Genomic DNA, 14,191 nt, shown 5'->3' on the forward strand with positions numbered 1-14,191 from the left:
AGGCAGTTGGAGAGAATTATTTTTTTTAAAAAAAAATGTATTTAAAGTTAAATTGAAAACAAGTATATGAAAGTTAAATTTGTAATTTAATATTTCAAAATTGTCATTCGTCTTTATTATTTTATTTTCTAATAAAATAGTAATTTTGAGCTATTTATTTGTAATTTTAAGCATGAACATGACATAAAAATAATTTATTTTGTTATGTCAATTTACTTTAGTGATAAATTTAGGTGAGTGATTTTATTTATACAAAATAAAGTTTAATGACTTTACTAGATAAATTTTCAAAGTTGAGTAACCTTTTGAGATATTAACTCCTCAAAATTAGTATTTACTTGCTAACTTAGGTCAAGTTTAAAATGTTTGTTAATGTATTATGCATATTTTTTAAATTTTTTGGAACTCTACCAAAAAATTAAAGCAAAAACTATTTAGATGCGCATTAAGTAAACTCAGTGCTATACAATAACTTGTAAATTATACTTACCTGAGATATGGGGATCGGCTTCAATACGAAGCAAATAAAGCCAATGCTTTAAGTCCCCAATGTTGAGGGCCCCATTTATATAACAATTACTATAATTTTTAGTCCATTAAATTTACTATAAATATTAAATTATATTCCAAAGAAGCAACAAAACATATTGAAATCTAGTAACAGATTTCTTGAATCAAGTTTCATCATTTCAATTTTCTAGTTTTATTTTTTATCTTGTATTTGTTATTTTTACTTTATCGGTATTTTAAAAAAATATTTATTAAAACTTAAATACAGATGTAGACAGTGAAATTTAATTGATAAATTCATATTAAATTTTGGATTAATCCATAAATTTATGATATATTGGCCAAGTCAAATTATTGGTTAATAAAGTCGGATTAATATTTAAGTCAAAATATATGACTTAAATAAAGTCCAAATTACATTTGGGTCAGTCCATTAAGTTGACAAGACGAGCCCAACTCATGTTCTTCAAGCCCAAGGACCAAAATGTTTGGACAAAAATACCCCTAAAACCCTAGCTCAAGCCTATATAAAGAGGTCTTCATAAGACCAGAAGAAAGAAGGAAGAAAAGAAGAAGACACATAGAAATACATAGAGAATCCTTGCTCTTCAGTGGTGATCTGCAAGTCTTCCGCATACAAAGAAGTCTTCACTCCAAGTGTTGAGCCGCAAGTACAAAGAAGTCTTCGCTCCAAAAGTTGAGCCGCAAGTATTCCATCAAATCAAGAACATCATTGAAGAGAAGAATCAGGGGATTACATATCTTTTCTTAAAGATTTTATAAAGATTGTAACCTTCGCATAAATTCAAATACAAATACTGTTGTTTACTTGCTATTTTCCTTTCCTGCTTGCTGTATTTCAGGATTGAAACTTTAGACGCTTACAAATTGGCACGCCCAGTGGGACAATCTTTACCTCTCATCTCATCTCTTCAAGACAACCAAAGTTCAAAAACACCGAAATGACTTTCAAGAAGATCAACTCGAAATCCACATTTGCATCCAAATCTGGATCTACATTCGTATCCGCATCTACATCCAAATCTGGATCTACATCTGTATCCGCATCTGGATCAAAATCTCCATTTGCATCGGCATCGAAATCCGCATCTGCATTTGTATTTGCATCTAGATTCGCATCTACATCTGCAAAAACTAATGGATCCAAGTTTTGCATCGATGTTACTGCGGGAAACATGGGACTTATCACAAGGAACCAAGCCAAATTGCTGGGATAACAAGCCTCACGAGTGCCGTCCGAATCTGCTACTGTCTTTGGTTTGTCTCCAAAACATGTGAAGTCTCCTGCAAAAGTTGCAAAAGAATCCATCGCTGAAATGGTCGAGAGGGTTCTTGCCCGATTGAACCTATCTATATCCAAAAAGTCCTTCGCTTTAGTCGACAATGATGTCTTAAGCACAGGATCTACCCCACACAACATGTTTGCATCTCATGTTTGGGAAAATCAATGTTATTCTCCATCACCTACAATGATAATGCACACGATGGTGGTCGAAACTTCTACCATAGAAGAACAACTTGCATATTTGACGAAAGCAGTTGAAGGCCTATCAAAGCACATCAAAGGTCAAGACGTCCAAATTACCAAGTTGACAAACATAATGGAGAATATAGAGAAAAGAGATTCCATTCAATTATGTGAAAATCTTCATGAAACTTAGGAGAAAAGAGAGTCCTTTACAAAACAAGAAACAATCATCGAGGAGTTTCAAGTGTTTGCCGAAGGTCTGATTCATGTTGACAAATTGAAGGATTTCATCAAAGAGGCTATCAAAGATAAATCTGAGTCCACGTCCAAGTCTTCTCTTACATATGTAAAGTTGTATTCCCAAAGAATTGATGACAGAAAAATACATGTTGCCTATTAACCTCCTAAGTTGCAGCAATTCGACGACAATGGAAATCCAAAACAACACATAGCACACTTCATTGAAACCTGCAACAATGCTGGAACATACGGTGATTACCTCGTCAAACAATTTATCCGCTCCCTTAAGGGCAATGCTTTCAATTGGTACACGGACCTTGAGTCTGGTTCCATTGATAGTTGGAAACAAATGGAGAAAGAATTCCTCAATCGCTTCTATAGCACAAGGTGTGTTGTGAGCATGATAAAGATTGCAAACGCCCGTCAAAGAAATGATGAACAAGTCATTGACTTCATAAATCGCTAGAAGAGCTTGAGCCTTAACTACAAAGATTGCCTTGGTGAAACTTCTGGGATTGAAATATGCATCCAAGGTATGCATTGGGATCTTCGTTACATATTGCAAGGCATAAAGCCTAAAACGTTTGAAGAACTAGCAACACATGCTCATGATATGAAACTGAGTATGACTTCAAATGGAGATCAGGAGTTGTCCAACTTCAAAACTTACAAAGAAAATATAATCGACATTGAGGATGATGACAAGTTTTCATCTGAAATCGAAATTGAAGAGTCTATGTAAGTTAACATGCTCCTTGATGTATGAGCCTAAACCGCAAATCATAATGCTCATCGACGCACGAGCCTAAAATGCATGTCATGAAACTCATCAAATTCAAGCTAAATTTTCAAGCTTTAAAGATCCTCAAATTCGAGTTAAGTCTTCAAATCAAAATACTCCTAGCTCATCAAATTTGAGCTAAGTCTTCATGGCATAAAACTTATCAAATTTGAGCTAATCTCCATGTCGTGAAGCTCGTTGAGTTCAAGCTAAGTATTCAAATCACGAGGCTTCTCAAATTTGAGCAAAATCTTCAAGTTTCAAAGCTCATCAAATTCGAGTAAAATATTCAAATCAAAATGCTCATTGATGCACAAGTAAAAAAAAATAAAATAATAATAATAAAAAAATAATAAAAAAAAATAAAAAATAAAATAAAATAAAATATATATATATGTATATATATGTCATGAAGCACATCAAATTCGAGCAAAAAAAAATCTTCAAATCAAAATGCTCCTCGATGCACGAGCCTAAAATGCAAGTCATAAAGTTCATCAAATTCTGTTGAATCTTCAAGTTTCAAAGCTCATCAAATTCGAGCAAAATCTCAAGTCAAAAAAGAAATGTCATGAAGCTCATAAAGTTTGTGCTACATCTCAAGTTTCGAAGCTCTTCACATTTGAGCTAAGTTTTCAAATCATGATACTTCTCAAATGCGAGTCAAGTCTTCAAGTCAGAAAAGCTCCATGAAAATGAGTTAAATCTTCAAATTGTTACTTTTGACCCTCATGAGTTAAAATCTATATGGTCCAAAAATTCAATAGGTTGAAAACCTTGAAATAAGTGGCCTAGAAAAATTAGAAGAAAAAAAAAACTCACATGTTTTGCATTGAAGTGTAAAGTAAATACATTTTATTGCTTCAAAATTGCAAGAGTTTTTACACATCATAAGGAAGGGATGGAAAAAAATGGACATATCATCCCATACAAAAGGTCTAAATAGAAAAAAAAAATTAAACATCACGAAGTGATTTGTCAACTTGTCTTGGATGTCTTCATCAAGTTCGCATCACCTCTTCATCAATCATCATTGCTTCAAATATTTTTATGGATCGATGCAGCCATAAGCGATCCTCTATATTTGACATGTGGGCATATTTTGAAGTTTTGATTAAATGAGTTGATAATGTGACAAGTAGTTTCTCTCCAGAATTAGGACAAACTGCGGCAAAATCTCTTTCTCGCCAAAGTCAAAACTACCGAGGAAGAGGTACAAAGTGTGATTCATCGCTAAGCTTCAATTTAGAGGAAGATATACACTAAGTGTTATTCTCTCCAAAGTTGCAATTGTAGAAGAAGATGAATTAAATGTGGTTCGTCACTAAAGCCGCAACTGCAAAAAAATATATTTCATGTGTGGTTTGTCATCAAAGCCGCAACTCTAAAAGAAAATGCACCACGTGTGGTCTGTCATCAAAGTCGCAACTGTAGAAGAAGATGTACTAATGTCGTTCGTCGCTAAAGCTGAAATTGCAAAAGAAGATGCACTAAGTATGGTTCATCATCAAATTCACAACTACAAAAGAAGATGCATGATATGTGATTCATCATCATAGTCACAACTGCAAAAGAAGATGCAATAAATGTGGTTCGTCGTCAAAGTTGCAATTGAAAAGGAAGATGCATCATGCGTCGTTAATCATCAAATGTGCGACTGTAGAAGAAGATGCACTAAGTAAGGTTCATTACTAAAGCAACAACTGCAAAATTAAATGCATCAAGTGTAGTTCATAGTCAAAGCTGCAATTGCAAAAAAAGATCACGAAGTGTGATTTGTCATCATCAATGCCACAATCGCTAAAATATTGCACCATGTATGATTCATCGTCAAAAATCACAACTACAAATGAAGATGCATCAAGTGAGTCCTCGTCAATTATGGATTACCCCTCTTTTTTTGTATGGTATTGAGAATGTTTGCGGTCCATCGTAAACCTGTAAAAAAAGTGATGTGTCTCACGGTGCCAATTGCACGAAACTTCTAATCAGCATGAAAAAAAAATGTGGCATATGCTCTCGTGCTCGTCATGATGAATATGGTTGTATTGACTTTAGAGATTCTTGTTCTTTCTCCATGTAGATGATGACAAAATTCTCAATCAATATGCGGCTCTTCGGCGAAGATGCAGAGAAGTGAACTCATGGATGTTGTCCAAAGTCAATTGGATCGCTAACTTTAAAAATATCAATTTTGTTGAATTCATAAGAACTTTGACTTTGATTTTTGGATAGGTTGTAGACTGAAGAGTCGATTTTCTATCGAATCAAGTCCCATTCGAGCTCTCCTACACCAAGATGCAAACGTTTTGGTGAGACTCCACAATCTGCAAAACAATAATGACAGAATTGAAGACCAACTTCAAAAATTAATTCTCATCAATTCATGAAGAGTTTTACCTTGATTTTTGGATATGTTGTAGACTTTGATGTCTAGTTTTCATATAAACAAGTCGCTCGTCATGCGGAATCTGCTATAGCAAGATAGAGACGTTTTGGTAGGACTGCATAGAGCTATAAAAAAAAGAAGACAGATTTGATAGCAAACTTCAAAAATCAATTTCCGCCAATTCAGAAGGTTTTTTGATTTTGAATTTCGGATATGTTGTAGCCCTCTGAGTCTAGTTTCTGGAACATCAAACGGATCATGATTTCGATGTTTCTACAACAAGTTATGAACTTTTTATTAGAGATGTGCTGTGCTGAAAAAAAAGGTGACGAAAATTGAGTTTGGTATGCCTTAAGTTGACAATCAATCATTGTAAGAGCATGTGTATTTATAGAAATCAAAAGTACATAAATTGTGTTTCTACAAATTATGGAAAAACCATATTTAAAACAAAATTATGGTAAATTTTCCTAAGAACCAAATTATGGTAAGTTTCTATAGGAATCAAGTTATGGAAAATTCCATTGGATTCAAGTTGTGGAAAATTTCCATTGGAATCAAGTATGGAAAGTTTTGAAAGACTCCATAAAATAATATATTTCACGAATGCATCAAGCCTTGTCTTTAAAGGTTGGACACCGCAACAAGCCTCGAAGCAGGGGACATTTGTAGACAGTGAAATTTTATTGATAAATCCATATTAAATTTTGGATTAATCCATAAATTCATGATATATTGGCCAAGTCAAATTACTGGTTAATAAAGTCGAATTAATATTTAAGTCAAAATATATGACTTAAATAAAGTCCAAATCACATTTGGCTCAGTCCATTAAGTTGACAAGACGAGCCCAACATGTTCTTCAAGCCCAAGGACCAAAATGTTTGGACAAAAATACCCCTAAAACCCTAGCTCAAGCCTATATAAAGAGGTCTTCATAAGACCAGAAGAAAGGAGGAAGAAAAGAAGAAGACACATAGAAATACATAGAGAATCCTTGCTCTTCAGTGGTGGAACATCATTGAAGAGAAGAATCAGGGGATTACATATCTTTTCTTAAAGATTTTATAAAGATTGTAACCTTCGCATAAATTCAAATACAAATACTGTTGTTTGCTTGCTATTTTCCTTTCCTGTTTGCTGTATTTCAGGATTGAAACTTTTGACGCTTATAAGGTCAATTAAGAAATATGAATCCGACTAATTAATTATTATTATTATTTAAAAAGGATAAAAGTTGAAAATTTAATACTACAATTTATGCCTATTTTTTAACGACCATATTTTTTGGTTAAAACAGGTCCTTTTTCCTTCTTCATTGTTGACACTTTAACATACCCATCATGTTAGGCGTCTTTTCAAAATACCACATTTGTGGTTTTAAATATGCTTTAATTTTACAAGACTACATTAATTCCTTTACGGGTACAATGATATGATATTTAATTAAAATTTTATGTGAACTAATAAATAAAATTCACATATTTATCATATATTGTATCAATAAATTTCATACAATAACACCTTTGTTTAGACGGTTGTTGCATATTATATTGTATTATATTATTAATTTAAATACAATACTTATTTTAATTATTATTTGAATTGTATTATATCGTATTATTTAAATTTATGGTTAGATAACAATAAAAATATTCATTTGCATTTTGTAGTCATTTCTATATAAGAAAGATCTTTGTTTTGTTTAAAGGGTTTTGGAGGTTTAGCGTTGCGGCAGGAATTCCCATGTGGTCGGTTCTAAAATCTCGAAGCTTCTCTTCTTCTCCTGCAACTCAACAATGGAAGCTAGGGTTATCAATGCTCAATCGCTCTCTATCTTTTTCTTCCTCCGCCACCAATGACGGCGCCGATGAAGGAATCCGCAGCGGAGAGTTACTGAAACTGGAGGAAGTGGAGACAATCCTCAGAGATGTCAAAGCTGATAACGTCAAAGTTTTTCCCATTCCTAAACACTGTGATTTTGCAGATTTCATGGTCGTTGCTACTGGTCGATCCGCTTGGCACGTCCGTAATATTTCTCAAGCCCTAATTTACAAGGCAGGTTCGGTTATTCTCGTTGCTACTTGAAATGTGTCGATCAGTTTCACTTTTGTTTCTCATTTCTTCAAATACTTACATTTTTAGGACAAATATGTATGCTTATGTTACCGAAAGCTTGATAGGCACCTGGATTAGTCAATAGGTTCCTGTTATCCAGTATCTGGAAATCACTTAGGTTTGTTTTCAGCCTTTGCTGAGATTTGGACCTTGCTCTACCAATGATTCATTCCAGCTTCATAGAGTACCTTTGGGTACAAGGTGTGTGTATATCATATGGAAGAACCTACATCAGTAGCAACTGAGGGATCATATATTATAGTATACTGTGTTGCAATTGAATGAATGGAAACACTTGCAGCTTACAAAAGTAGCATACCCAGGCACTTGAGGGAGGGGGGAACGGAACCGTTGTTATTTACACAAAATGTCCCAGATGTAGTTCCAAGCAATAGACAATTCTCAGTTCCTAATTTTCTATAGGTATTTTTGAGGAGATATGTGGAATCTTTATTACAATACCTTGTTTTATCTAACTTTTAAAAAGTTACTGTCATCTGCCAGAAGGAAATGAAGAACTGAAAATATCCATTGAACTATCTGAAAACAGACTTCTTGATTAATCTTACAATTAAAGCTTGGATGAGGTGTGCTCACCTGAGGCTGGGGTAGGAGTTATGTTCTCTGAAAAGGAAAAGACCAACAAAGCTGAGGGCCATGGCATAACCCTGTTTTGCGATTCTGCTGCTTTGCTTGTCTCATTTAAGTGCCAGCAATGCAAGGCTGAAGGCTAGAACATGCCTGTGCATCAGGGAGAAGGGAAAAGAAAGGACGTCAGTCAGCACATTATTTCCTTTACTTCAATCTTAAAGGACATAAAGCTTCACATGGTTTTACATTTTTTAGCAATTTACTGCATATTTTTAGTGAGGGGTTTGTCTGTAAATGGGGAAATATCGAAGTTTATTTCTCTTATAAAATAAATAAATAATATTTAAGTTTATGCCAGATTGTAGGATTAAGAAAATGTCGTTCAACATCCCAGCAAAAAAAGAGATTGTTTTTTTTTGGGTAAAGTAAGAGATTATCATTGCATGGGCATCAGGAAGATGCCAAAATACAAAAAGGTGTAACCAGTTAGCTCCAGTACAGAAGGAAAAAAAAACATTTCAGCACTAGTACGGTAGTCTACGCTTGAACTATGGAGCTTACAAAGTCCAGAAAAAGTCAATTAGAAACGTGTCAATTCTATTAACATGTGTAAGAAAATTCCAACTGAACAAATTAACTAAACATTTAGTCTTGAGAGAGGGAGTAGGAGTTGAAATTCCATCAAAGCATCTGATTCCTTTCATTCCAGATAACCAAAAAAATGACTGGTGGAACATCCTCGAGACTTTCTTGATGGCTTTATCAACTCTCCAAAAGAGGGATGTTATCCTTATAACTTCCAGATGGAGAGCCTACAATTCCCCTTGTTGTAACAAGGAATCATCTCACTGTAGTTTATGGGTGTCCAAGACAGATGAGGGAGGATTAACAGTCATCTTCAGTTTCAAAAATCATTATAACAGTCATCTTAAGTATGAGCTGGCAATCACCCAAGAAAGAGGTAGGATCTTTGTGAAAGTACATGATCGAGAAGCATATGATAACTTCAACTTGTCAACTACGGGCTGTTGAAATAATATACATTTGAAGTATCTACCTGTGGTTGACACCTTGAAACTTGTTGTTGCACATGCTATTTGGCCAAGCATTCATACAGCTTTGACTTGTTATCTCATTTCAAGAGAAATGAATCTAGAAATTTGTTTGGTGCATTTTTTTGGTTCACAACTTAGAAGAACTTTTGGAGTTGAAGAATAGTTAGTAGGAGATAAACGGTTAAAAGAATATCATTGCATATTCAGTGTTTAACTACTGGAAATAAATATCTTAACGATTTTACTTGAATAATTTGCTTATTTGCACTTCACCTTTTCGTTCAATGAGCAGGTTAAGCAGAAGCAAAAAGGATCAAAGAGAATGTTGTTACCTAGCGTGGAAGGGCAAGAAGCAGGCAACTGGATTGTAATTGACTCTGGTAACAAGCGCTTTATTTTAACACTCTTATTTATGCGGTTTTAAGATTTTTGTGGATGTGGTTTCACAAAATGTGATAAAGCATTGTGCATTATGTTGTTATTTATTTCCAACGAGTCATTCAGGTGAAATCTATATCTAGAAATTTCTGAGACATAAATCTGTTACTTGTATCATACAAGCTACTGATGCACTGTTAAAGGGTTATCTGTTTGGAAAAGATACTTTTCCAAGTTGCTTCAATTGGTGTGGTGTATCAAGGATGATGTGCTTCTTGGTCTGATCATATGAGTTTTAAACTTCTATTAAATTCAAATTTTCATGTGTTATGATACTAATTAGCTTCTAAACTCTTCTGTTATGACAATCATGATGTTTAATAAGTAAATAAATCGACAGATTTCATTCTTTGTAGATCTAGTTTGTAAGAGTTATCCATAGTATTAATTTTGTTGCTAAATGGACGATCAACTGTGACCTACAATCAACTTCTACATCTCTGATGCTGTTATTCAGCAGTAAAGTGCTCTGTATTTATTTATGATGTCCATTATATGTTATATCAAGTGGATATCAACTTTTGTGTGTGTGTAGTCTGCAGTACATGTAAAAGTTTGCAGCAATTTGTAGTTTTTGTTTATTGAGACAGCTATCTTTTGCATTGATCCATGTGATTGTGTAAGTGCAGGACGTAGTTTTACTAGCCATCAATTAAGTAAACTTGCTAGTTCTCAAATTCTGCTGAATTCCTTAGTATTCTATTTTCAGTTACTGATTTTTGTTAATGGCGATAGGCAAAGTAGTAATTCATGCCCTTGATGAGAAAGTGAGAGCATACTACAACTTAGAGAAGCTTTGGAGCACATATGCATCAAACCAGGACCATGGTGTTGGTCAGGGTCAGGTATATCATTTTTTAGTTCCTTGTCGTTAATTACTTTCGGCTGAATAACCTGATTTGTCACATAATAAAAGTTCAAATATTTTTTATGCTAAGGATTTGGACAAGGCCTTTGTGAAGGTTCGCCCTAAGAATAACTCTAAAAAGCGGCCCTCTACAACTGCCTGACGTATGGAAAATCAGCTCTGTCATGTTGGCTGGCAATTCGAGCCACTATATAGAAGTGGTTTCTTTCAGGAATAGCTGGGGTTTTGCTTTTGGAGATTGTTATTAGTTCAAAGTTTGCATGTTCCATTTTCATTGTATGTGATTTTGATAATGGTACCTTTGAGACCATTGAGGTGTACATTCTCATAATATGTCACAAGCAACAGTGAAACCTTTGGTGTGTAATAGTTGTTCCGGTTATGTATTTATGTTAGGGTTATGAGCCATGACTATTTTCTTGTTGATGAATGATATCAGCAAGGTGTTCAATAACCTGAAGTGTTTTTCTTCAGTTGTGTGTAACTTGTTGGGTACTTAATGTTAGAAGTTTAACAGTTGAGTGGAGCAGTTAGCTCAATACAGTCATGTGATAGATTCTATGGATATCTTTAACATAAACTTAGAATGCAAGCAGAGATTATCAAGAACATACTTTCTCTACACTATATTATTTCATAATGTAGAATCAAGCGTTCATTCTTAAACTCGTGGTTAAACAGATTGCAACTTCCAGTTGATGATCCTTCTCGTTCGGAAACTTCATGGATTAGATAGTAGTAAATTTATCGTCAAGTATGTTGTTTGTTTTAGGATTGCCACCAACTTATTTCTTTATTTTCAGACAATAGAGACTTTTATTCAGTTTCATGGATCTCTCGGTCATTTTATTTAGATTTATATTAAGTACATGTTTCAATTAGCTGAAACACTCATCAGAGTTCATAAAATGTCATTACTTCATTAGAATCATGCAATATCAAGGGTTCGATTGAGGACATTCGTGATTTGGAATGTTAATCACTAGAAGCAAATTCAGAATTCGAAAATAACGGGGCACCACTAGATGTGGATGTGCATTAGTTGAAGTACCAACACTTCGTCAGAAAAATATTGTCAACCAAGTATAAAATTAAAGTATTAGTAAATATAAATTAAAATGAAAGTGTGACATAGTTTAATGTGTGGTAAAATGTTGTCAAACAAGTATAAAATAAAAGGTATCAATAAATATAAATTAAATATTTAACGAATGTGTAACATATATATACTTTTTATAACTTTTGACTATTTTTTTATATAAAAATTTATGACTATTTTTGTTGTAAACTAATTACTTTATTGTGTATATATATTTGAAAGCCTCGGGGCACGGTGCCTTGAGGCGGGGGGGGGGGGGGGGGGAAGGGGTAGAGCCTTGGGGCACGGTGCCCTAGTCCGACTTTCGTGTATAGTCTATGAATTTTTGTGATCCAGAATTCCGACAAAAAAATGGCCGAAATTTTTCATGGACATCCGTTATGACTCCAACTAATTCTATTTACTTTTTCTCCTCATTAAATGCACTCTTGAAATTGATATAACTTCAAGGCAGTTATAACCTGCCCAATTTTATTTTTTCTTGAAAAAACATGATATATCCGATAAAAAAACTTCAACGATAATGTCTTATTTACTGAACCCCAATTTTCGTAATATTCGTTTACTAGAAAGAGCCAAGTTTAACAACTTACAAAAAGATTAAGCTAACTCTTATTTTTATTTGGTTTGTGTTGTAGTCTATTGTATGAAACTCTGAAGCTAATTATCTTAGTTGCACTTTCAAATCTAAATTTTTAAAAATATGGCCAAACACTAACTATGTATGGTAATCTAACATTTAGCACGTTGTTATTATGCTACAACTAACACATTCCATGCTTAATTGATAAGTTTGTAACCGATGGTTCTAATAATACTTCAGACTTTAGTAGTTGATTTCCAATCTGAGTTCTTTAAATAAATAAATAAATTCATGAACCTACATTAGGGTGTACATGATCGGGTTGGTTCGTATTTTTCAAATATCAAATCAAATCATTTGTGTCGGGTTTTTAAATTTATAAACCAAATCGAACTAATAAAACTCGGATTGTTCAACCTCGGGTTTTTGATCTGTTTGTGGATTGGATCATTCAAGTCTTTTATTGAGAACATGGGCTTTGGGTTTCTTGATCTGTTTATGGATTGGATTTTGGGTTTCTTGATCTGGGGTTTTGAGATGGTTTTATTAGGGTTGTAGATCTTCGATTTGATTTTCAAGATTGTTCTGATGATTTCTCAAAATGATGAAATTTTAGGTGTTTTCTCATGTGTATGTGCTCAAATTGATTTTAGTGCTTATGCAAGATCATTTCTATTTGAGTTTCAAATTATATCTACACATTTGTTGGCTATGTCTAAGTTTTTAGGTGTTATATAGTTATCTGGATATATTTTTATGTGATATCTTTATGCTTATGGATTATTAGGTTTTGGGAATGTTTAGATTTTAATACTATTCACAAATCTGATTAAGGAAACATAGAAATCTCTATACTTTTCATATCTATTTCTGTGAGAAATTTTCTTCAACTTTAAAGTTGTTTTCATCATGTTTTAGATGAGTGGTGACTCAGGAATATCTGTATTTCCCGAAGAAGACAACATTTTCTGCTGGAAAGGGACAATAGCTGGTAGCAAAGATACATTTTTTGAAGGAACATAATACAAGCTCTCTCTTTCATTTCCTGCTGATTTCCCTTTTAAACCACCAAAGGTCAAATTTGAGACCGGTTGCTTTCATCCCAATGTTTAGACATTCTTCAGGTAACTATCATGTCCGAGTCTTGTTCAAACTACTTGGATATCCCTAAAAAAGTTGAGGGTCTATTGGGATCAGTCTCTCTATCTGCTTGAATGTGTTAATGGTCTCGTATTGTAGTTGGTTTGGTTTAACATCTTTTTAACATCTGATCTGATCTATCTGTGGAATACCATGTCATTATAGGATAAGTGGTCATCTGCTTATGCTTATGATGTGTGAGGACTATACTCATTTCAATTCAGAGTTTGCTTGGAGGTAAATACTATAAGCAATTTGTCAACATTTGCCGATTTAATCTTAACCATTTTCTAATCTTGTTCTTGTAATGTTGTACCAGAGCCAAACATAAGCTCACCTCTGAACACTCAAGTTGCTGCTCTTTGGTGCAATCAAGAAGGTAAATCCTTAAGCTTTCTTGTAAATTGAAATTATGAGTATATCGACTTAGTGCGACTGTTCTTAACGAGTCTTTTTGCCTTTTTCTTCTTTCTTTGTGCAGAATACAGGAAGATGGTTGAGAAGTTATACAAGCCTAGTGAGTAGTTAGGTGTTAGTGTAGAATTTTTGTTCTTTTTTCATATGGATGGAACAAATGTAGTTGGAATTGTTTTAGTCAAACTAATTTAGTCACTTTCAGCTTAGGTTTGCACCTTTCCATCAAGCAGGTCAGTTCATTCCTATCATGTGGTATTTGTTGACTAGATGTTGGAATGTCTCCTCCTTATGATTTGAGCAACACCAGTATGTAGATACCATGTTATATCTCATCCTCTTTAGTGCATCATTTGGTGGTAGTTTGTACTTCCAAAATCTTCACATAAAGAAGATTTTTACAGGAAGTCCTTTAGTCCACATGTTCTAATAGGTCTCCGTCTTCTGCCTTTGAGTCTTCCAGTAGCCACTATGGT

The 14,191-nt window shown here is 33.9% G+C and overlaps 1 protein-coding gene and 1 pseudogene across 1 annotated transcript; both read left to right on the forward strand.

Annotated features, from left to right (window-relative positions):
* Positions 1–2,475: 2,475 nt before the first annotated feature.
* LOC125814645 (protein Iojap-related, mitochondrial) lies at positions 2,476–11,000 on the forward strand. The gene is made up of 6 exons (XM_049494119.1): positions 2,476–2,626; positions 2,773–2,977; positions 7,083–7,467; positions 9,466–9,553; positions 10,347–10,456; positions 10,550–11,000. Exons 1-6 carry the CDS (start codon positions 2,476–2,478, stop codon positions 10,619–10,621), a joined length of 1,011 nt encoding a protein of 336 aa, XP_049350076.1. The 3' UTR covers positions 10,622–11,000.
* Positions 11,001–13,079: 2,079 nt separating this feature from the next.
* Positions 13,080–13,826, forward strand: LOC125814654 (ubiquitin-conjugating enzyme E2 20-like; annotated as a pseudogene).
* Positions 13,827–14,191: the final 365 nt, after the last annotated feature.

This window comes from Solanum verrucosum, unplaced genomic scaffold (assembly GCF_900185275.1).
Source record: "Solanum verrucosum unplaced genomic scaffold, falcon-dt-bn FXZP01000085.1, whole genome shotgun sequence".
Classification (NCBI taxonomy): Eukaryota; Viridiplantae; Streptophyta; class Magnoliopsida; order Solanales; family Solanaceae; genus Solanum; species Solanum verrucosum.

Excerpts from the sequence above, each read along its gene's own strand:
- LOC125814645 (XM_049494119.1), top strand. The coding sequence starts at position 2,476 with ATGCTGGAACATACGGTGATTACCTCGTCAAACAATTTATCCGCTCCC. Across the intron at positions 2,627-2,772 it reads AATCGCTTCTATAGCACAAG|GTATGCATTGGGATCTTCGT; the intron begins GTGTGTTGTGAG and ends TATGCATCCAAG. Across the intron at positions 10,457-10,549 it reads ATGGTGTTGGTCAGGGTCAG|GATTTGGACAAGGCCTTTGT; the intron begins GTATATCATTTT and ends TTTTATGCTAAG.